The 25,502-nt window shown below is 31.7% G+C and overlaps 1 protein-coding gene, 1 long non-coding RNA gene and 1 pseudogene across 2 annotated transcripts; 2 read left to right on the forward strand and 1 right to left on the reverse strand.

Annotated features, from left to right (window-relative positions):
* Positions 1–2,492: 2,492 nt before the first annotated feature.
* Positions 2,493–4,216, reverse strand: LOC121174007 (uncharacterized). The gene is made up of 3 exons (XR_005889667.1): positions 4,130–4,216; positions 3,928–4,021; positions 2,493–2,724 (listed from the first exon to the last, which is right to left on the reverse strand). It is a non-coding gene; the product is annotated as an uncharacterized lncRNA (long non-coding RNA).
* A 10,915-nt stretch (positions 4,217–15,131) lies between these two features.
* LOC100306108 (uncharacterized) lies at positions 15,132–17,335 on the forward strand. The gene is given in 5 exon segments (NM_001250732.1): positions 15,132–15,250; positions 15,366–15,573; positions 15,765–15,981; positions 16,091–16,203; positions 17,137–17,335. Coding segments are annotated over 5 exon segments (801 nt in total). The 5' UTR covers positions 15,132–15,158; the 3' UTR covers positions 17,308–17,335.
* Positions 17,336–17,727: 392 nt separating this feature from the next.
* LOC100775230 (26S proteasome regulatory subunit 10B homolog A-like) lies at positions 17,728–24,396 on the forward strand (annotated as a pseudogene).
* The last annotated feature ends 1,106 nt before the right edge of the window (positions 24,397–25,502 follow it).

The raw sequence follows: 25,502 nt of genomic DNA on the forward strand, positions 1-25,502 counted from the left end.
CTCACTTTTTTCATTGAAGGTGTGACCCTATCCCATTCAGGAAGACATTTATTTATAGAAAATTTATACTTAAAGGTTAATTTTATTTTCTTAGATTTGACAAAATTTTGACAGTATTTCACATTGATCTCCAAGTACACAACATGAAAATGGTGACATGAATTCCACCACAATCAAGTATGCACCCGAAGAACAAAGTGAAATGTACCAACCAAAATTTCATCAAATTTAAGAAAAGAAAGTTAACATTTATGTAAGAATCTACTATAAATAAATGAATCTTTCCAAAGTGTCCAAACAGACACTTCAAGATTCAAAACAATGATTAATCCAAACAGTTTGCAACAATCATTGTATTGAATCTCAAACGGGAATCTAAGGTTCACTCATGATGAACATAACTTGTATATAGAACAATAGTCATTAATCACAATCAACAAGTTATAAAAGCATTACTAACAAAAAAAGCATCAAAAGTTTACGAAAAACTTTTATACCTGTGATGATGGTCACTATAAGGTCCAACAAGGAATGTCGTGATCACGATGCAAACAAGAAAACAAAAAGTGTCTACAAATTAAAATTTGAATGCTAAGCAACGCCTAGTATTTTTTTAATACCAACAAATTAAATATTTGAATTTAATATCAAGAAATTAAAGATTTGAGAAGCAACTAACTTTCACTTGTCCATACTTGAGAATGAATGAAATATATCTATCATGAATAATGTATTTCATATAATATATTAATTAGGTTGTTAGGTAACACTTAAACGTTTGATAATTAAGAAATTGGAAGGACAAAGAGAGATGAAAATTATTTGATTGTTTGGTAGGAAAAATCTAGAGTGAAAATGATTTTATTTCTTAAATATTATTTAAGTTAAGTTTTCACCTATCAGTCTAATACAATCTATATGTATATAACTATCGTTTATTTTTATTGGGAAACTCGAAGGTGGTTTCTCCATGTTAGATGGTTTTGGGGGCGTGATGCCAATAGAGTGGCTTATAGGTCATAGCCTAGTTAATACATAACACTATTTGAAGGAGAAGATCAAGAGTATTTATGGATTAAAACCAAAAACATCTATCAAGATTTTAGATTTTCATCTCGTAATTTATTATAATTTTTAGTAATTCTTAACATAAAGAAATTAAAAACGAAGTATTTATTCTCTGTTACAAAGGCACAAAATTAAACCATGTCCAAATTGATTAAGAAAAAGGGAGAGAATATTTATATACCAAATTTATGCAACTTATATAACACTCTATCCTCATTCTCTTTTCCTCTCTTTATATATAATATTACTTCTCTGTCTTATTTGTAAAAAAAAAAAAAAAGTTGTATAGTTTTGATGTATAAATATGGTTTCTCTTGAGAAAACAATAACTTGTTAGATGGAAGCTCAAATTTAACAAACAAATTAAAAAGGAGAAAAGAACAATTTATTCTATAACTACTATTTCATTTAATTGTAACATACAAGCATAGATATATGTATATTGACCACTCTCAGTCATAATCCAATGAAAACAACATATGTGGTTGTTGGACCTTGGCTTACATATATAGTAGAACCCATCATGCATTCGTAGGAAACAATATTGCAACTTTTAACCCTGCAAACCTTTCCATCTTCAAGGAAAGATAGATGGCTTTTGCCTAACTATTTGATCCTTTCATTAACTTAAAAAAAAAATGGAATATGCCAGAAGCTTAGATAGAAGTAGTGGAACGACAAGCTCCACAATAGTTAAAGTTTCTCCCATTACGTTTATTATGTACAGGCACTTAAGCAGTACTTGCAAGTGATGTTTTTAGGTAAGTCCCCTATAATTAGTATGTTCCCAAAACCAGTATACAAAGCAGCCACTATTTCCACAAATCAATTGGGCAACTGTACTTTGATGTTGATGCATTTTGTTCAGGCACCACTGACCTAAACATTAATTAATCACTTCATAGATTTATTAATTGATTTAATTTTAAAAACATCAGTGAAGTTACTTTGAATACCAAACAAATGTGCATAACAACTTCAAACCCTACAAAATCTCAACCACGATATACATGCACATATGTGTCGTTATCTTCATTTTCATCAATTACTACATTGTTAACTTGTTTATTAACTAATACTTATTCTCTATTTTCATTTTCATCAATTTCTACATTGTTAACTTATTCATTCAATGAACAATTACCTATATTTTTAAATTTATTTTTATTTGTTTTGATAAATTTATCTAGAGCCCCTTTGTGTGATTCAATTAAAGCATCAACTCTTTTATCTTTTTTTTTTCTTTAAGTTTTGAATAACCATATTCAAATTTTTGAGTTGACATTTTGAAATAAAGTAACTAATGTATAAAAAATAGATATCAATTATAAATCAAGATTATGAAAAAAATGTTAGAACAATAAACCTAATTGCCAACTTGCAAATGGATTATTTTATATACTTCTTTGAGTTAAGATATTTCACCGCAATGCTCTCTGAACTCCGAAACTAATATATGTAAAACAAAAATATTTTAGAATTTCAAGAAATTATACAAAAATAAGACCAGAACTGAATTATAAAAATTACAATCGTATTTCAAAAAGCAAAAAAAGAGCATAAAGGATTTAAATGGTTTAGTCAAATGGATAGAAGAATTATTAAAATAACATGTGCAATACCTTGCATGTGAATTGGAAGAGTAGCAAAACCAATCTACAAATCAAAAGCAAAACAAGGAATGATGAGGAAAAAAATCAATAAGCGTACTTAATCAAATGAGAATAAAGGAAGGAATAATCTGCACGAGCAGAGAGCCCAAAGAGTATAAATGAGAATGAGAGTGATATTTCAGCTAATTTGGAAGAGAATAGAGAATGACTTTTGGATTACTTTCGGTAATTAGAGAAAATAAGAAACGAGATTTTAGATTCATTTGAATGAAAATTGATATATTTAGGTTGAGAGACCTTTGATATAGTCAATCAAGAGCGGACTAATTAATGAGAATCAGTGAGTAATTAATTTTAAGTGGAAACTAAACAATGAAATTATGGGTTGTACCAGAAATTAAAACTATATTTCTTCTATATTATTTTTTATGAGTATTATAAGAAAATATAAGTCTTATAATTGTTAATATATATATTTTGAGGCCTAAAGTATGGGCTTTAGTTGTTTTACCCTCAGGTTGGTCATGAATATTGAATATATATATATATATAATTAGTTTGGTTGTGCATGAAGGACTCAATGTATATCTAATGAATATAGTTATAACATATTTGTCTGACTCTCTTGATAAACACATTTGTAAAAGATCACTCTTTGAAGAATTCAATTTGTGTAGCCATACAAATTTTAGAAAAGATTACTTAATCAAATTGAATAAATTTCTCTATGAATTAAAATAATCCAAACACTTGGTATAATCATCTTATCTTATTGAGTATTTGCTAATATATATATATATATATATATATAATTGATTCTACTGGTCCTTGTATTTTTATGAAAAAGTCTTAAAAAAAATTTCATAATTATTATTTATGTAGATGACATAAATACAATTGAAACTCTTTAAGGGCTTCCAAAAGTTATATATAACTTAAAGAAGGGATTTCAGACAAAGGATTTAGCTAGGAAGAAAAAAGTTGTGATTGGAATAATTATAAATTGAATATTTAAGTAATCAAGTTCTTATGCATCAAGATACTTATAAAATAAAGGTGCTTGAGAGTTCAAAATATGAACAAATCACATTTTTGGTGCATTCTAATGTTTTTTTTATGAGTAAAATAATATTATTATAAAATGGTACCAGAATTACTATAAGTATGATACAGAGATAAAAACTCCCAACGTATATAAAGATTAGTCCATATTTATGATACTATAGTTGCATAAATAGAATATAACCTCTCTATATGCAAGCCCAACATACAGACTTAGGAAGTAGAATCCCGCACCACACTGACCAAAGTAGCGCCCATGCTTCCATCCGCCAATGCCCCTGGATCGGCCAAACCAAAGATCGATAGAGCCGAAAAAATATTGGGAAACATGTTTCCTAAATGAGATACTGGCTCTCTTTGCCACAGTGCAAAAAATAATAAATTACCAGCTGAAACAAATATCCTGATTCAGACCCTCCATGTTAACATCGGATCCTTGAAATACACGGTTATTTCTGCACCTCCAAACATTCCACACTTCAATGTAAGGTCTTTAAATGTGAACAAAGATCTTTTTATACCTTAAGAAAAGAATAAAAAGGTACTTAGTCTTAAAGTATCGTATCTTAATGTTATTACGAACACTAATATACCTTGCTAATTATACACGACCGACTGTAACATTTGCTGTCAATTTATTATCAACAATAGACATGTGTGCTTATCTTATTTGAAATTTTCCAAGTCAATATATAATTGGTTATGAAGATGGAAGCAGTGGCAGATGCACGTACAGTGATTCGGGGCAATTGCCTCAACAAAAAATTTTCTTTTATTTTCATGATTGGTAAAAAAAATGTCCCCATAAAAAAATAGGTATTTTTCTCCTAAGATAATTTGTTTTTAAATGAATGTAAAAATTATAAGAAACAAAAAAAATTAATACTAATTTTATTACTTTATCCTTTTAATTTTTTTATATAAGTTTGACAATGAAAAATATCATAAAATAGTTGAAAATTATAAAAATGGATGAAGGACAATTATAATTTGTAGAAGCTTAAAATATTTTTAGATTTTTTTGTTATGACATTATTGTAAAAGCATGTGATATTTTTTTTTTTGAAAAAATATTATAAACTATTGGTTTTATTATTTTTTTTGGTCCCTAATTTTTTTTGTAAATTTTACTTGTAGTCTCTAAACAGATTTTTTAATGAACTTGGTCCTTATAATTCTTTCTATTAACAATTCCAGTTCCGGTTGTCAAGTAACAATATTAATTGATGACATAATTAGTAACTTAAACAGGTTTTTCAGTCTAGTAACTTTGTCACACTATCAAGCGGGGGTAATTACATGTATTTTTTTTCATTAAACTATGTTTTAAATATCTCATTTGTTTAAATTAGATGATAATGTCAAACAATATTAGGGATTAAAAACATAATTTGCCAAAAACATTTTCACACAATTGTCCCATCAAACTCTTTCATGATGTGACAAATCATTGAACTATGTAATATACATATCAGCATCAATTCATGTCGTTACCCGATAGCAAGGACTAAAACCGTTGACAGAAGAAAAGTATAGAAATCAAAAGTATTTAAAAATTTGTTTAGGAGCTATAAAAGTAAAATTCGTAAAAAGTTTAGGACCAAATACATAATTAACCATAAATTATTTATTGTCCCCACTAACAAAAATCTATGGATTCATCATGGATGCAGGTTATTTGTAAGATATATGTAAGTTGTTTCAACATGTACAAGAAACTTGTGGTTTATTATCTTCGCAAAATATGATATTGACAATTATATGTGAAGATAATGTTATTTATATTGCCTAGTTGAAATAATGATACATTCAAGGAGATAAAACAAGTATATTATTAAAAAAAATCATTTTCTAATCTTGAAAGGAATTGTGATATAAACATTTAACAAATTTGCTCGTGTTAGAATCTATCAAATTTCTTTACAAAATTTCTAGTATGGAGAACTTTGGAGCAACTGCTACACAATGTTGGACTTCATTATCTTAAGTGCAAGAAATAAAGACATTTATGAAACATATCGAAGAATTTACACCTCTTACAAAAATTGGTATAGATTGCACCTCTTAAATGTTTCTAAAGAGCACACAGGCTATCATGGTCAAGTATGTAAATTTGTGATTAGCCTTTGGATTAATCTTACTCACCAATCACTATGGTGCATCTCCTACACCATATACCTTATTTATCCTCATCAGTATTCTAAGCACAAATCGCTCCACCCTGTTTTCGTTATCGTTTCACATCCTTTCGCTACCATAACTAAGACCTCTGCACATCACACATGGCAGGGATCTCCTCCATGATCATGACACTATCACTGTACATTGCTCTCCACAACTGCGTTAATCATCATCCCCAAACCGAACCCGAGTCATAGGTACCCACAAACCTGTCAACTCCAGTACCATGTTCTTTTCTACTGCACTCAGAGTCACAACAATGTCATGTACGATATCACCACCGCAACCACCATGTAAGCACCGTTAATTCCACTCCGCACTAGTTCGGAAACTCAAAATCCTTCTCCCTCACGTTGCTATTTTTTATACACTTTTGTTCAAAATTTGTTCCTCCTCCCCTTGTTTTTTGTTAATGATTCAAGATTTGTTCTCCCTCCCCTTATTTTTTTGTTACTGATTCCAAACCAGTTTTGTCGCTAGTGATAGTGGTGAAAAAGAGGAAGAGGAAGGCCGCGAGGAGAGGGCAACATGTTAGCAATTTTGGGTCATACATATATATAATTAACTGTGTAGATACCATCAGTGATAATATAATTTGATGAGGGACCAAATTATAATCACCAAATTTGGGGTAACTGATGGCGGTTACCAATATAAGAGGTTATGGTCCCATTTGTAGAGAGCAACATGTACAGGCTCGCTTCCCGTCAGAAGAGAAGAATTCACAAGAAAGAAAAGAAAATGGCTCTCTACATTTGAAAGATCATAAAACCAATCTTCTGATCAACCTTTTATTATCATTCCGTTATGGCTTATCCAGGTACACTTCCGCATCTATTTTTCATCATGATTTTGAGTATGGGAACACAAAGAGGTTTTATTCATCCTTGTACAGTAATTTCTCTCTACATGAATAGAAAGCATGTGGTTAGGATTGATGATTGATTGAATCCCAATATTTGGAATTGAATCCCAACATTTGGTATCAGAGCCACCCATATTTGATTCATGTATGATGTTTGGAGAACATACACACATTAGATACAGTGTTTTTTTTAGGAAACAAATAAGATTATCACATTACTGCGGGATGAACAATGATATCAAGCATTTGATATAAATTTAAATGCATCATTTATGTGTTTGTTCTTACTTTTAGAGGTCGTTGCAGTATATTAAAATAATAATCATGGGCCTCTAAAATTTAAAATAAATAAATAAGATTAAAATAATTTACTCGAGAAACGTTTTAATTTTGGATTTGGTGCATCAATGTTCAAAATTTAGTTGTGGTATATCATTTTAATTATTTAGCATTTAAATGAGCTGATTGAATCAAGATATCACCAAAGTGACCTCTCTTGTGTAGATTGTTCATGAGAAATGTTAAATGTTAATGTGTGTGATTATTTATATAAATGGTGATTGGCCCAAAGGAAAGTTATCATTTAACTAAGTTACATACACACCTGTGATGTTAAAACGTGTGATAATTATGAGGTTTTGCATGTGAATGATAAGTCACATCAAAAGATGAGTTTGTTATTTGATATGTTTTTATTATCAATGTTTGAACATTACAACAAGGATATCACTAGCAATTAATATCATGTCCAAAGACTTGATATTAGCTATGCACATGATATCTTGAGATGGGATATACCATTATTTAAATGCATTGGTGATTGTTATGTGAGCTTATTGTATTATTTGTTTTGATCTTTTCAATTGTTGCTTCTATATTTGCTAATCTGAATTCGGTTCCGGTTCTTAATGATACAAATTTTAAAGACTGGAAAGAGAACATGCAAATTGTTATTGGCTGCATGGATCTAGACCTTGCATTAAGGATTGAGAAATCCTCTTCTCCTATGGATTCCAGTACCTTTGAACAGAGGAAACTTCGTGAGAAGTGGGATCACTCAAATTGCATGAGTCTTATGACCATTAAGTGTGGCATTTCTGAGGTATTTAGGGGCACTGTTTCAGATGATATAACTAGTGCCAAAGAATTCCTTGCTGAAATTGAAAAATACTTTGCAAAAAGCGATAAGGCGGAAGCAAGTACTCTCCTTCAAAACTTGATTTCCATGAAGTGTCAAGGTAAAGGAAATGTTAGGGAATACATTATGGGAATGTCAAATATTGCTTCAAAATTAAGGGCACTAAAGCTTGAGCTATCAAAAGACTTGCTTATTAATTTAGTGCTAATTTCTCTACCTTCACAGTTTAGTCAGTTTAAGATCTCTTATAACTGTCAGGAGGAGAAATTGTCTCTTAATGAGCTCATTTCATATGTGTGCAAGAATAGGAAAGACTAAAGCAAAAAAGGACTAAAAGTGCTCATGTTGTGAGTACCTCTAAAGACAAGGGCAAAAGAAAAAGAACTGAGGAGCCCAAGAATGAAGCTGCTAAGGATCCAACACAAAAGAAACAAAATCAAGGTGACAACTGTTTCTTTTACAGTAAGCCAGGACATGTAAGGAAGAAATGTACCAAATATCATGCTTGGCATGCAAAGAAGGATATGTTTCTTACTTTGGTCTGTTCTGAGTTCAATTTAGCTTCAGTACCTAGAAACACTTGGTGGTTAGGTTTGGGTGCCACTACTAACATCAGTGTTTCAATGCAGGGTTGCCTAAGCTACCGGAAGCCAATTGATTTTGAAAGATGAATCTATGTTGGAGATGGTAAATCGATAGAGGTGAAAGCTATAGGGCATTTTAGATTATTATTATATACTGGTTTTTATTTGGATTTGAAAAAAACTTTTGTTGTACCATCATTTAGATGAAATTTGGTTTCAATTTCTTATTTGGACAAATTAGGTTATTTGTGTTCATTTGGAAACAATGTGTTTAGGTTGTCTTTCAATTCAGATATTGTTCGAACTAGTTCACTCTTGGCTAATGATAATCTATATTTAGTTGATATTGTAGCTTCCTATGGTGAATCCTTTAATTCAGAATTGCGTGGTACTAAGCGTAGAGTTGATAATACAAACTCGGGAGCATTATGGCAAAAGCGCTTAGGTCACATTTCTAATAACAGAATTGAACGACTTGTGTCAAACGAAATCTTGGATTCCATTGATTTCACAAGCTTTGATGTTTGCATTGAATGCATTAAAGGTAAACAGACCAAAAGCAAGAAATTAGGTGCATATAAAGCTACAAACGTCTTGGAATTGATACATACGGACATTTGTGGACCATTTCATACACCTTCATGGAATGGTCAACAATATTTTATATCATTCATAGATGATTACTCCAGATATGCATACTTGTTTCTTATACATGAAAAGTCACAATCTCTGGATGTGTTCAAAACATTTAAAGTTGAAGTTGAAAATCAACTCAACAAAAGAATAAAGTGTGTCTGATCTGACCGTGGTGGTGAATACTATGGCAGATATAATGGTTCAGGTGAACAACGTCCGGGGCCTTTTGCCAGGTACCTAGAGGAATGTGGAATTGTCCCATAGTACACCATGCCGGGGTCACCTAGCATGAACGGTGTGGCTGAAAGATGAAACAGAACTCTTAAGGATATGGTAAGAAGCATGATTTATCATTCTAACTTACCAGAGTCACTCTGGGGAGAGACACTAAAGACTGCAGCTTACGTTCTAAATAGAGTGCCAACCAAGGCAACTGCCGAAACACCTCATGAGCTTTGGGTTAGGTGAAAGCCTAGTCTGAAACATTTTCATGTATGGGGATGTCCAGTTGAGGCAAGGACTTATAAGCCAAATGAAAGGAAATTGGACTCCCGAACGATGAGCAACTACTTTATTTGTTATTCTGAAAGATCCAGGGGCTATAAATTTTAGGATCCCAAACTAAAGACAATTTTTGAGACAGGAATTGCTACATTCTTTGAGGATATTGAGTTTGGGGGGAAGAATAAAGTTAGAGACTTTGTCTTAGAGGAAGAATCAGTAACAATTCCAAAACCAATTCATACAGTTGTTTTTGATAAAGCAAATTCGAAACCTCTACAAGATATTGTTATTGAATCCCCCACTCAAGATAATTTGGTCGTTCATGAAGAACAAACTCAAGATCCTTAAGAACCTATGCTTCATGAGCCAGTACCTTTGTGAAGATCTACAAGAGAAAGGAGAAGTGTTATTCCAGATGATTATATGGTATTTCTCCAGGAACATGAGGAAAATAATGGTATGATGGAAGATGATCCAATCAACTTCCATCAAGCCATGCAAGATTCCAACTCAGAAAAGTGGACTAAAGCAATGAATGAGGAGTATAAGTCCATGCAAGACAACAAGGTTTGGAAACTTGTCCCATTACCAGAAGGTGTGAAACCCATTGGTTGCAAATGGATATTTCAGACCAAGCGGGATTCCAAAGGTAATGTGGAAAGGTATAAGGCTCGTCTTTTGGCGAAGGACTATACCCAAAAGGAAGGGATTGACTTTAAAGAGACTTTCTCTTCAGTTTCATCGAAAAACTCTTTTAGGACAATCATGGCTCTTGTTGCACATTATGATTTGGAGCTTCATCAAATGAATGTCAAGACGGCATTTCTCAATGGCAACATTGATGAGACAATTTATATGGTGCAACTAGAAAACTTTGTGTAAGGAGACCCAAAGAATATGGTTTGCAAACTGGCAAAATCCATTTATGGGCTAATAGGCATCTCACCAATGGTACCACAAATTTCATCAAGTAATTCTCTCATTTGTTTTCGAGATGAATCTTGTTGATGATTGTGTCTATCACAAATTCAGTGGGAGCAAGTACATTTTCCTGGTCTTATATGTTGATGACATACTGCTTGCCACTAATGATATATGCATGTTGCACGAAACCAAGAGATTTCTATCAAGAAACTTCAAAATGAAAGATCTTGGTGACACCTACTTTGTATTAGGAATTCAGATACACAGAGATTGATCTCGAGGTATTCTAGGATTATCACAAATGAGTTATATCGAAAAGGTACTTAAAAGGTTTGGCATGCAAGAATATAAATCCGGGGATACTCCAGTTGCTAAGGGAGACAAGTTTAGTCTCAAACAATGCCTGAAAGGAAATTTGAAAATTCAGGAAATGCAGAAGATTCCCTATGCATCAACTATAGGGAGTTTGATGTATGCCCAAGTATGTACGCGTCCGGATATAGTATACATAGTTGGGGTATTAGGAAAATATTTAAGCAATCCAGGAATGGATCATTGGAAAGCATCCAAAAGAGTTATGAGGTATTTGAAGAGAACAAAGTATTATATGCTCACATACAAGAGGTCAGATTAGTTGGAGATCACTAGGTATTCTGACTCGGATTTTGCAGGATGCCTAGATAGTTTGAGATCCACTTCAGGTTACATTTTCATGTTAACCGGTGGTGCGGTTTCTTGGCGCAGTGCCAAGCAAACCCTTACTACTTCATCCACCATGGCGGCAGAATTTGTGGCATGTTTTGAGGCATCAAATCATGGAATATGGCTGAGAAATTTTGTCACGGGACTGCAAATTGTGGAAGGAATTGAAAGACCACTTAAGTTATATTATGACAACAAATCAGTTGTATTGTATTCTAACAACAATAGGAGCTCGACCAAGTCGAAGCATATTGACATCAAGTTCCTAGTTGTTAAGGAAAGGGTACAAAGTGGACAAATTTTCATAAAACACTTAGGGACAAACTCCATGATAGCAAATCCTCTTACTAAGGGACTTCCACCCAAGGTCTTTCATGAGCATGTTGCTCATATGGGGGTTTTACAGTTCAAGGAATCTTTGGTTTAGTAGGAGTTAGTCACTTTTATGTATTTTATGTTCTGTTAGATTTTATGTATGCATACATTGACTTTTGGATATATTTGGTTATATATATATGGTTTATTACTCAGTTATTACACTTTGTACATTAAGGTTATTAAATGATCTTATTGAGGTAAAGTAGGACCAGTTGAAAATAGACGTGTACAGGCCACCTTCACGTAATTTTTCATGCTACACATTTCATGATGAGTCTATGTCATTTGATTCTATACGCATCAGTGATCATTGGTGAGTTTAGTTGTGATTGATACAATGAAAAGTGCTTTGGTTCTACATGCGGATGTAATCAATGGACAAGATTTTTGCAATATGCTCAAGGCATGTAATGGCAAATTTTGAGCTCATAAAGTCTAACACATTCATAAGGATGTAAGGATAGATATATATATATATATATATATATATATATTTGTGACCAATGGGAGATTGTTAGCAATTTTGGGTCATACATATATATATCACATAATTGAATGAGTTAGGGTCATTATATAATTAGCCAAAATATTAAAGTGGTCTAATCAATATAAAAATATGGCTAATGGCATGTATGTCATGAAAAACTAACTGTGTAGATACCATCAGTGATATATAATTTGATGAGAGGCCAAATTATAATTATCAAATTTGGGGTAACTGATGGCGGTTACTGGTATAAGAGGTTATCGTCCCCATTTGTAGAGAACAACACGTATAGGTCCGTTTTTCTCTTTATTTACCCCAGTCAGAAGAGAAAAATTCAGAGAAATAAAAAAAAAAGGTTTTTTACATTTGGAAGATCATAAGACCAATCTTCTGATCAACCTTCATCATCATTCCATTATATCATCATTTCATTATGGTTAATTCAAATACGCTTCTACATCTAGTTTTCATCATGATTTTGAGTATGGGAATACAAAGATATTTTATTCATCTTTGTACAGTAATCTCTCTCTCTCTACATGAATAGAAAGCATGTCATTAAGATTGCCTTTTAGAATGAAATTAGACTAATTAATTGAATCCTAACATTTGGGATTGAATCCCAATGCAACACTAATGCCATCAAGAACGAGTTAGGAATGTGAAGGAATGAATGAGTTTGAACTCTCAAGGAAAAGAGAAGAAAAATTGGAGGGAGAAAAATGAAACAAAAATCACCTCCCGTGGCATGCAGTTGTGAACCACGAGTTTCACATAGGAGAGTTGTAGGCGGAATGATATGGTGGAGAAAGTCCATGATAAAATAATATACCAAAGATTAATCTAAGTAAAATAAAATTGTGCACCATAAATCACTCTTCCCCGTGGTTGACCGTAGCCTGCGCCTCTAAAGAGTAATATTATTCCTACAAACAGTTTGCTTTCCTTCAGGAAATTAGTTTTGACTATCGGTGGGGATACTTTAGATTAAAATGAAAACTATTTACGATAAAATCTACACAAAGGAAATTGATAAAAAGATATCAAAAAGAGATAAAAGAGATAAATGAGATAAACTACATTATGTGATGAAGACGCAGAGACAAATGATTGTGAGAAGTTATTTTTATAAAACAAATGTTATATAATTAACTTTACTCTTTCTAAAATAATGGGATTTCTTTTTGAGATAATGGGAATTATAGTATGAAAAATCATACAGTATAAATAAGATAGTTGAAGGTATTGCATGGATAAATTTAAAAGGGGGGCTTGTTCGTGTGTGACAGGAGAAAATAATGTATTTTGGTATGTATTTAGTTGAAATTATTTTAAAAAATAATTAATCTTTTTTAGTTTTGAAAAAACTAATAAAACTGATTACTTTAAAAAAAATAATTAGTTTTCAAACATACAATCATTGTATCTACTCACAAGAAAGTGACATGCTACTGCATGAGTGAAAGAATAAAGTTGAACTTTAAGAGAGTTATTTGTATAATATTTTTAATTTTTAAAAATATTTTTTATAATTCAAATTTTTTTTTATCTTTTTATTATATTAATTATTTTATATTTCGCTTATATTTTTAATGAATTTTTTATTATAAAAATCATATGAATTAATTGTAAAAATATAAATTTTCTCTAATAAATGGCTGAAAAAGAGAGTGACTTAAGGAAATTGGAGTTGAGTGGATATAGTTTAGTGAAAGAGTTTGTTGATACGGTGGGATCCGAAGATATATAGTACTGCAAAACAAATTAATTTAAATATATAATATTTAAACAATTATTATTTCTAAAAGGATTATTATGATAGATGGCTTATATAAAATGTTTTTATTTCACTATTTTTAACTATTTTTAAATTTGATATACAATTTAAAATTTTAATTAATTATCATGAAAGAAGTCATTTTTTTTAAAGTTTTTAATATTACATTACACTACTCTCAACGATATCGAACCCAACAATTTCCAATCCTCAACGGCAAAACTAGTTAGACCCTTGTCCAAGATAGGAAAAGATCACCTGTTCGCAAGGCAAAGATTCTCACGTTAATTACCACCACAAAATCCTTGGGTTAAGTTTGTATTCTTTCTCGCTTGATTAATGAATTCTTTTAGCCCCGCCTCTTCTGGGTGTCGTATAGTATGGACCCATGGAAAATGCCATTATAGATGGTCCAATACTTCTAAAATCCCAGATATATTATTAATATAAATATAAATGGATGGTTGTCAATTATATTCATAGCAATCTCTGATAAAAGGTGTCTTTTTGTAATTACAAAAATAGATATATAAAAGTATTGAATTTTAAAATAACCCCAACATATGTAATTATTTACAAAGTCAACCAAAAATTTAAAATAAAAACATCTGGAACCTCATTTTATTTTAATTTTCATATAATATTTATACAGTATTGAGTATTCTTTATCTTTTTTTTTCTTTTTAATTTTTGCCTGTGACCAAGAGAGAACTCAAAGAAGGCTACATGTCTACTCGAAGAGAAAAAATAATTTTGTAGTCAGTTATATTTTTGCCTTCAGTTATATTTCACCCATGGATCATGACTACAGGATGAAATATAACTTAAGACAATTCAGGTTCTATCCTGTTAAGGGAGAAATGTACAAAATTATTTTCTTTAGGGGAATAGTGATATAAAATTAATTAATTATTTTCCTTAGAAAAGCAAAGTTTAAATATAGAAAAGAACTGCTACAACTTGTCGGCTATGACAGGTTTTGAGCTATATGTGACCACCCTGTGGCGTGTAGGTCCAGGACGGCCAGACGTGATCCCTTGGGATTCTATTATCAGATATAAATTTAGAAATATAAATTCTCTTCCACATTAGAGAACCACAAAAACTGTAAGCATTAATTTTCGAAATGGGAAAAAACGAAAAATAACTTTTCCAAATTCATGACAACCGAATCACACAAAAACTATTTTATATGCTGTTTTTCTGTTTGAAGGATCACACAAACTAGTAACCAGAAAAATGGCAGAAACAAAGTTGAGCTCCTTCAAAGACAAAAGATGGTCACTCCATGGCATGACAGCTCTAGTGACAGGAGGCACACGAGGCATAGGGTTAGTACCTAAATGTCAATCTTATCTCTAACTATGAAATTAGTTTTTTGTTTCGTTATGTTAATTCCTCCATATTATGGTTTGTTACTAATTATTCTTTTTCATTGTGAATTAGGTACGCAATAGCTGAAGAGTTAGCAGAATTTGGGGCAGCTGTGCATATTTGTGCACGTAAACAACAAGATATTGATAAATGTTTAGAAGAATGGAATAAGAAAGGACTTCCCATAACAGGGTCGGCATGTGATGTACTATCTCGTGACCAACGTGAAAATTTAATGAAAAATGTTGCTTCAATCTTTAACGGGAAGCTCAACATTCTGGTAAGACCCTCCAATTTAGATTAATTTTTAGAATTTATATTAATTTAATTTTAGAAATTCAACTCAATAGTCAATTTAATTCTTAATTACATGATATATGATTGCCTCTTTTATTTGTCCTGCTTCAATTTTTCAACCTAATTAAATATTTAATTTAACTAGAATTGACTTTGTGAATGGTTTTTCCATAGATAAACAATGCTGGAACAACTACACCTAAGAATCTCATAGATTATACTGCAGAAGATGTAACGACAATAATGGAAACTAATTTTGGGTCTAGTTACCACTTATGTCAACTAGCACATCCACTTCTAAAAGCATCTGGATATGGGAGCATAGTGTTTATATCCTCCATTGCAGGTCTGAAAGCTTTGCCTTACAGTTCTGTGTATGCATCCTCTAAAGGTATGTTTCCCTATCTTTTAATCTTTATATATTATATCCTTTAACTAGAACACAAAGTGATAAATTGGAGTTGAAGAAGATAACCAATCTTCAAATAAATTTTATTCAGGAGCTATGAATCAATTCACTAAGAACATAGCATTGGAATGGGCAAAGGATAATATTCGCGCAAATGCTGTGGCACCGGGGACTGTTAAGACTGTACTTCTGGATTCTATCATGGTATGTATTCTTTGTTGTATTAAACTTCGTTCTGGATAGATTTTTTACTGTGAAGTTTTTCTAATTTGGTCATTATTTTAAATAAAAGAAATAAATTAACAGATTAATATAGATCTTTATTTATTTTTATAAATATTATATGTTTCTTTTAACTTATAAATAAAAAACTTAATTGCACTTTGGTATTTTCATATTTTGTTAATTTCACAAATTTTATCCTATTAATTTTTCTTCGCGCATTTAATTCAATTCCTTACTATTTTTATACTTTACTACACTGTCACACACAAGCACGGATCCAAAAACTTTATAAAAGGGATTAGAAAAAAAATTTCTTTCTTAAAATTATTTAAATGTCTAACTTTTAATACATAATTATTTTTTAAAAAAATTCTATCTTTACTCATAAAATTAAAATTAATTTTTATATTAAATGGTAATAATTTTAATTGTTATCGTAATAATAATAAACACACAATTAGTTTTACATAATTTTACGGTAGTTATCACTTTAAATAAAATAAAATAACAAACATAATTAATTTTATATAATTTTATAATAATTAGCATTAATCAGTATTATAATGACAACATACAAAATTAATTTTAAATAATTTTATATTAATTAGCTTTTAAAAATATATGTATATACATGAAAAAATTTAACAGACTGAACTCCTATTGACCCCTCTAGATTCTTCCCTAATCATATACTACAATTATGCTAATACGACACTGCCATATTGTTAAACCCGTATATATGTTTTTTAAATATTAAATGTTAAGTTAATAAATAGATTAAAATTACATAATTGAAATATGAAATTGTCCAAATTTCGTATATATAGTTGTGAATCTCTTCTGTTCTGGTGCATATTGTGTTATCAATTCAGCAACCATGCTCAAAATCTCAATGTATTGCTCTTGTTACAGAAAGCTGCTGCTGAAGCTGATAAAGCCGTTGAGTATATAGTGTCTCAAACACCAGTTGGTAGACTTGGAGATCCCGAGGACATATCACCACTGGTTGCTTTCCTTTGCCTTCCAGCTGCTTCATACATCACTGGCCAGATTATTACTGCGGATGGGGGTTACATAATTTAAAGTGTAATGCCAAAAATAATTATAAAATAAAATAAATGCCCAAAACATAAATCTCAAGATCAACTAGGTTTTTAAGAAGGTCCGAAACTAATGATTATCTGTAGTTGTTTTAAGTACAATATTTCAAGTGTTATAATGTTTCCAATGTGTGAAGTTCTTTTTATCATTTTAAAACTTGTTGTGGTATAGGGTTTTCTCTAAGGTTTCGGGTTGCTTACCCAGAATATAAAAGTGTAATTTACCGTTTCCCTAGATTTAATGGGGATTATATACTAATTTTGAAGGATAGGAATCTAATCTTATCTTATTTTCGTGATCCACGGAAATAATATATGATTCAAATATGGTTAGACTAAATCTCCTTGATTTTGGAATATAAGATAAGGTGACAAGTGACAATAATGTCGACATTATTAGAAAAATTATTGTTTACGATGCGATTTCAATGGCGGTTGCTATAGACCCGTCTTAGAAAATATGTCGATGGTATTTTTGTAAATATTGAGATTTAAAACAAAGACGATTTTGTTAACCCGCCCTTAAATGAGGTATTCTACGACGGTTATTTATAAAACTGTCTTAAAATATATTTGTGCAAAAATATACAACAACGGATTTTACATAGGATCGTCTTTGTTTTTAGACATTTATATTATTTGCGCCCAATACCCCTCACTCCAGACCTCTAAACCCTTTCCCTATTTCAGTCTCTCCAAACCTCCAAACCCTATGTGCCTCCCAAACCCTCCGCCCACTTCGTTATCTACGCCCAATCCCCACTCACTCAACACAACTCCTCCTCCTCCTCCAAGCATCGTCGCCGCCCCGTCGACGAGAACATTCGCGACAAGGCCCGCTACATCAATGCGCCCCACAACCACCACCTCTTCTCGGCCAAGTACGTCCCCTTCAACGCGGACTCCTCCTCCTCCACAGAGTCCTACTCGCTCAACAAGATCGTCTACCGCTCCCAATCTGGCGGCCTCCTAGACATCCAGCACGACATGGATGCCCTCATGCGTTTTGACGGCAAGTACTAGTGCAACCTCTTGGACTCGCGCATGGGCAAAACCACTTGGCCTTACGGCTCCGACATCTGGAGCAAAAAAGAGTGGGTCCTCCCCGAGATCTACGACAACGACATCGTCTCCACCTTCGAGGGCAACTCCAACCTCTTATGGGCTGAGCGTTTCGATAACGGCACGAACGATTTGTGGGTCAAACACTGTGGAATCAGCCACACCGGCACCTTCAAGGATCTCGACCATTGAAGTTGAGCACTACATTTGCCTCTGGCATTCAAATCAGATGAGGCTTTTGAGGTTTGCAGGAGAATGTAGCAAAGGAGAAAGAAGAAAGGAAGATAACTTTGAATACCACTCAAGAACAGGATGATATCCCTCTTTTTTATTCAGACATCATGCCCCTCCTTGTAAGAGCATTTTTTCCCTTTATTTTGTCACGATATTATAGAATACAAATGATGAGTTTATAAGCAACAGCCAGCACTCAGAGAGTAGTTCACCAAATTGATATTATTATTTTTATTATGGCTTTAGCAATTCCTTAGAATGCTACTCAACTTTCTGATGTTTTTTTATTTGCCAATAATGAATATATTGGATATATTTTTTAACCAGGATATTAGGTCAGATATGCAAAAAGCAATTTGGGATTTTGGTTTGGGCTTGGTGGAGTATGCCACAAAGGGTAGGTGTGTAGTATTTTAATAGGCTATAGTATAATAGTAGTAGTAGAGGGTGCACGCAATCACACAAAGGCTGTGAAAAAGTGGAGGATCTGGTTATAAATAGAGATTGATGATGTTGGTGCTCTTCATTGCAGAAGCTCATCTTAAGCATTGTGGTAGACCTGAGTGAACACGCGTTTTATAAATATCGAGACACATGAAAGTTTTTTCTTTTTTGTTCCGTACTTTATCCCTGAGTCAATTCTGTTACTTATGGATATAAAACATGTGTGCCTTACTGATTCTTGAATATTTTTTCATAATTAAATTTTCTGAGCTAACTACCCAATAAACTATCCCTTTTGTTTCTTGATTGATACGAACATAATAGTAATTTAATGGTTATAGAAATTTGTTTGTTATTGTTTTCTCAGTTATTGTTAAAGCAAGCAGCGGTCCTAGGTATGTGGTTGTCGTAGTAAAGTGGATAAGGAAAAATTGACTTCTAGGACAAGGGTGGTTCTCGATATGACTACACTCACCATAAGACGAGCTCTTCCTCGAGAAGTAATTCATAGTTTATCATTTTAATATTTTCTTTTTATGAGCATGTTCTTGTCTTGTGCTAACATCTTATTTATTTTATCCCTAGTGATCACTATTGTCTCTAATTCTTTGTCATTGGAGTTGCCATGTTGATCCAGTGGTTTACAATATGTTGCATGAAGATCCTGGTAATATCATCTATTTAGTTGTTGATGGCTTATCTGATTGGGAATTGAGGGAGTCAATTGAACTACCTCTGATGAATCATGAGCTCTTTCTTCGAGTTGGAATTAAACCTCCAAAGGTGATTTACCCTTTCACTGCTCTTTCTAGTCTCTGACTTTTGTTAGTGTTAATCTATGTTTTAGATTTTTAGTAGCTTTGTTATGTCATTTTTCCAACATATTTTTTTAGTGGAAGCTTACTTGTAATGGTTGTACTTTTGAATTTTACATTTAATCAAAATATTTTCAATTCTAATTTTCAAGGTGTTCTCCTTTACGGGCCTCCTGGTACTGGTAAAACATTATTAGCCAGGGTTATTGCCAGTAATATAGATGCTAACTTCCTAAAGGTCAAATTATGTTTTTTTTTATAAATTCAGTGTGCTTTGAAGTCTTCTTCATTGTAAAAATTATTTTGCCTTCCCTTTATTCTGATGTAGGTTGTTTCGGCCAGTGCCATAATTGACAAGTACATTGGAGAAAATGCCAAGTTAATGAGAGAGATGTTTGGTTATGCACGTGATCACCAGGTGAGGTACTTGTGCGAAATTGTCTTCCTATAGGTTTACACATACTAATTTAAAGATGTTCTAAATCTATACTTTTCTTGATTAGTCGTGCATCATTTTTATGGATGAGATTGATGCCATTGGAGGTCGTCGTTTCAATGAGGGAACAAGTGCAGATCGTGAAATTCAGAGAACGCTAATGGAGCTGCTTAATCAACTTAATGGATTTGATCAACTTCGAAAGGTATATTTTATTCCATAATACCATTTAACTTGGAGTTAAAAGCTTGATCCGTTGTAGCAAATTCGAAGGTTAAGGAACTTTTGTCTTTTTTTTTTTTTGTGGAGGTAGTGGGTGGTAGGTTTGTGGTAAGCCTTACAAAATGCAATTCATTATATTTTTAAAAGAAAATGTTATAGACATGGCTATGCATATTAAATAAAAAATATGGAGAATGCAAGCCCATATGTTAAATACGTATCACATACCTTCCACTTTCAGATTGTGACTTTACTTTCACTTGTTGAATTGTTTCTAATGTGAAAAATGAACTTGCAAATTATGTTATGAATCATATTGTTTAGAAATTGAAAGAGCTACTATTTCATAATTTGTAAAGTTGAAAATCAATTTTGTATATGCTTTTTAAGATTTGGAATATTTTTATTATTTTATTAGACAGATCATTTCTTTATATTAGATAAATTCAAATGTAATAAATATAGAAGCACTGACCTTTTCTCATTCATGTATTCTTATGGATATGTTGATTTTTTCTACAAATGATTGCTGAACAAAAAATCTAATGGTGGAATTGCCAAGCATGGTGAAATAGACTATGAAGTTGTTGTGAAGCTTGCATGTCTGATGTATTTGCAATTCTTGTGTAGGGATTTAATGGGGCTGATCTTTGAAATGTCTGCACAGAAGCTGGAATGGCAGCAATTCGGGCAGAGCGTGATTATGTGGTCCATGAAGATTTTATGAAGGTGAGTTCCTTGTTTAGGATGTAAATTTTGTGTACTGATGGTCACGAAGAGTCTCTAAATAGTAGGTTTTCCATGATCACTTGACAAACTCCTTGATATGATCTGTCATACTTTTTTAGCTTGAGGGTATGATTAACTACAAGAAAGGATCCTCTCATGACATGATAGGTCATGTACAAGTTTTGTATGTGTCTTTCACCTTATTAATTTTTATAGGGCCCCACTTATTTAATATCCATCATGAGAGAGATTGACGCAAAACTCGCACATGATCTATTTTTGTTTTATAGATTCCATTTAAAAATTCAATATGGTATTATAGTTGTCCCGTAGAGAAATTCACTCTATTGATTATCCTTTGGCAAGTATTCATACCATGAGTACTGTCTAAACACAAATGTCCTTTGGCCAATCCTACTCAGTTCTAGTCACATCAAATCAAAGTGCTGCTGATTACTACATATGTAGTGGCCTCTCCCAAAATTTAATTAACTTCACAATTTAAATAAAATACAATTGATCATTTATTTATCTAATTTATTTTTTAGTTTTAAAAAAACTATATTGTTCTAAAAAAATCTAATTAAACTTTTAGTCTTAAAAAATTGTAAATTTTTAATTTTATTTTCTTCTTTTTTATTCTTTTAAATATTATATATTTTCAACTTATATACTATCTATTAATCAAAAAATGATAGATATTATTTAGTATTGGCCAATTAATTAATTGACAGAAGGCTGTTTCAATTTAACTAATGTTTAAGAGTTTTTTAATTGAAATATGTAGACATTCCGAGAGAAAGATACGAACTTTTTGCTTACCTATACTAACTCTTTTGAACCTCTTCTGTTCGAATTCTTTTTTGAAATATGTTATACGTCTTGTAGGTCAGTATTAGTACTATACCCAAATGCACAAGCAATTTTTGTTTTCTTGGCAAATTAAACATGGCCCTTCTTCATTTTAGGAACAATTGGCTAATTAAGCACAATTTATATATAGTTATGCAATATCAATCCTACTAGCATTGGTGTTTGTTGTGATATGCTCGTCAATGGCAATTAGTGCATTGTTGTTTGGAAAAAGTTAGACACCTAGAATAGTGCCTGATTTCTCACACGTCATTGTCCTTGACCTTTTCACCACTATCCCATTGTTTGTCACGGGTTTCAGATTCCATGTCAATGGTTAGTTTCAACATTTTATAACTTCCAACTTAATGATATCATCTTTTACTTTTTCTTTTAATTTGTCATTTTCAAGAAAAAATCTATTTATACGTATATGTTACTATTATTTACATAATACTGTATGAAGTAATTATTGCTTTGTTAATTATAATATCATAAAAAAGAAGACACCAATGTTTAAAATGTTAAAGTAATAAATGGGAGAAATAATGAACGTATGGAGGAAGTTATATATAAATATTAATATAAATGAGGAGATTAATTATTTATCTATATATTATAATCTTCGAGGACTCAAAAAACAGAGAAAAGATTATTTAACATCTATTAATTAACCTATTAATCCCAATAAATATCATTTTATTCAATTAATTAACTTATTAATCCTATGTGACCTGTGATTCTTTTTATGGTGTGATGCTTACAGACTTAGTGGATCTTCCAATAGTATAAGTCACCCAAATTCTGTAGACTGGACTCTTTCTTCTACTGATGTTATTGCCCATTCACCATGGACAATCTTTGGCTGCCAAAATGGTAAATGTTTAGAAAATATGTTAGGATACTTCTCTACTTTTATTTTTTTCAAGAAAAAAGATAACACCAATAACTAATTAATAAGCATTATTAATATATCATATATGAGTCATGACAGTTGTGGCTTGTGGCATGAAGGAGATGTGTGAAGATGATAAAGGATACAACTTTTGGTATGTGCATTGTCTTCAAAGGAGATGAATCCTGCTGAGAAGCATGCAAACAGGCATATATTGTGTTATGCCTAGGTACAAGGTAATAAATTATTTCTTATCACTCCAACAAATTTATTTTCTTTTTCTTTTTCTTCTATATGTTTTTCAATACTATGCCATTGTTATGTCTTTGAAGGGGATATCAATGAGTCCTACATGATCCATTTTTCATATCTTTTGAACATATTTTGCTTTGCTAGTAGTTTGACAAATCCAAAATCAACTGTGATCAAGATAAACCTTGATCATAGATTTTTTCCAAACTCCTTTAAACTAGTGAGATATAGATGGGACACATGATTTATATCCACATTTTAATTGACTTATTTCAAAATTAAAGAGTTTTATTTGCTAAAATTAACCTATTGTGAAATAAACATTAAGTTTATGAACAAGATGAAAGGTATTTGATAGAGGTTTTATAAAAAGACTATTTTTTAAAAATTTCTTTCAAAATAATTTTTTAAAATTAATCATAAAGACTTGCAAATACATGTCTATGGTCCCGCCCGTCGTGTAGTAGAGTTTACTTAAAAGATTCTAGCGGATACACTAGATAAATAGTTCTAGCGGATAACTATGGAGAATAATGATGAAGATGCATAACATGCATTTCATTTATTAATATCAAAATAAATTTTGATGAAGAATGAATGTTTTTTTTGGATGAGAAAAAAATTTAAGTTAGACCTTAAGAGTTAATTGGAATTATAATAAACTTTAAGACTCCAAGACCACATATTTATAAAATACTTATTAATCATCCATTCACAAGATATTTACGACTGTCATTTACGTTTTTTTTTTTAATATGAATCTTTGTTGGTATGAAAGGATGAGTACTTGAAAAAAAATACAAAAGTGAGAGTGGAGCTTGAAAAAAAGTACGACATTGTGTGTAGCTTTCCTACTCCTTGAGCTTGGCATTTACTATTGCTTGTAATTTTTTTCTGAAGGCTAAAGGCATGAAAGTTGAAAATGTTCTGTAACCACAATCAAGGCAATTGCTTTATGCACCACTTTTTGTATAGAAAATAAATATTTGCTGAGTTTTTTAATTTGCAAGGGAATAATAGCATGGTTATTTAATGTACCTTGTAGTTTAATGGCATTTCAAATTAGCATGGTTATTCATATATGTATTGCACCAAATCTTCTTACTAATGGATAAATTTCTTATGTCATGATATAATATTTATTCAACTTTCGCATTTAGTCATAGTACTACTTTCCATCTTCTAATTCTATTATGGTTTAATTCCATGCTTTTGTATTTTTTTTTTCTCATAGGCATATACATGAATAAAAAACAAACTACTATTGACATAGTTCTATTAATTGCATGATTTTATTTTGGTCCCTTTAATGTTAGTGACATAGTTCTATTGCACTGAGTCATTAGAAGTTTACAACAATATTAGGTTGAAGAGTAAGAAAGTTACTGAATGCATTGAGTGCCTCAAGTGTGGCTCTGGGGTGTAAAAAAAAAACTTCATACCTTCTAAGACGGTTCTTAAACAATCGTCTTAGAATGTCTGCTTTCTAAGATGGTTATTATATCAGAACCGTCTTAGAATATCTGTTTTCTAAGATGGTCCTAATGTAATAACCATCGTAGAATGTCAATTTTCTAAAATGGTTATGATGTAACAATCATCCTAGAAAGTTCACGTTTTTTACGACGGTATTTTTTGGAACTGTCGTTAATTGAAATTTACTTTTAACGACATTGACTATAACAACGGTCAAAAACCGTTGTTAAAAGGTTTTATTGTAGTTGTGCAGGCAACAGTGCATCTTGGATAGTGGTTCAGGTCAGTGGCAGTTGACCCAATAGGTTAGGGATTGGACTCGTTTTGTTGGACTCGATCTATTGGGCTTAGCCCACGGATGATCGAAGGATACATAACCTTTCAAACTCAAGCATGATAGGGCATGGAGGTTAAAAGAAAATGGATCAATAAGGCTCTATCAAAGGATGATCGGAGGGTACATAGTCCCCCAAGCTTAAGTGTAGTAGCACTAGCACGTACTAGCTAAAAAGTAAAAGGGTCTACAATTAATCATTGGGTTGAGCCCAATGATGACCAAAGCGTACTCAACTTTTACCCTCAAGTGTGATAGCATTTAGAGGCTAAATAGTAGAAGGGTCTTCAATGGTCATATTGTTAAGGTCGCTAAAGAATATTAGAGTCGTTTTATGTTCTGATTTTGTATCGACCCTTGTGCCCTCTTTTGTAAGTGTAGATTAACCTTTGATTAATGACTAGGTTTTACATAAGTTAAGTCCATG

This window comes from Glycine max, chromosome 18 (genome assembly GCF_000004515.6).
Source record: "Glycine max cultivar Williams 82 chromosome 18, Glycine_max_v4.0, whole genome shotgun sequence".
Classification (NCBI taxonomy): domain Eukaryota; kingdom Viridiplantae; phylum Streptophyta; class Magnoliopsida; order Fabales; family Fabaceae; genus Glycine; species Glycine max.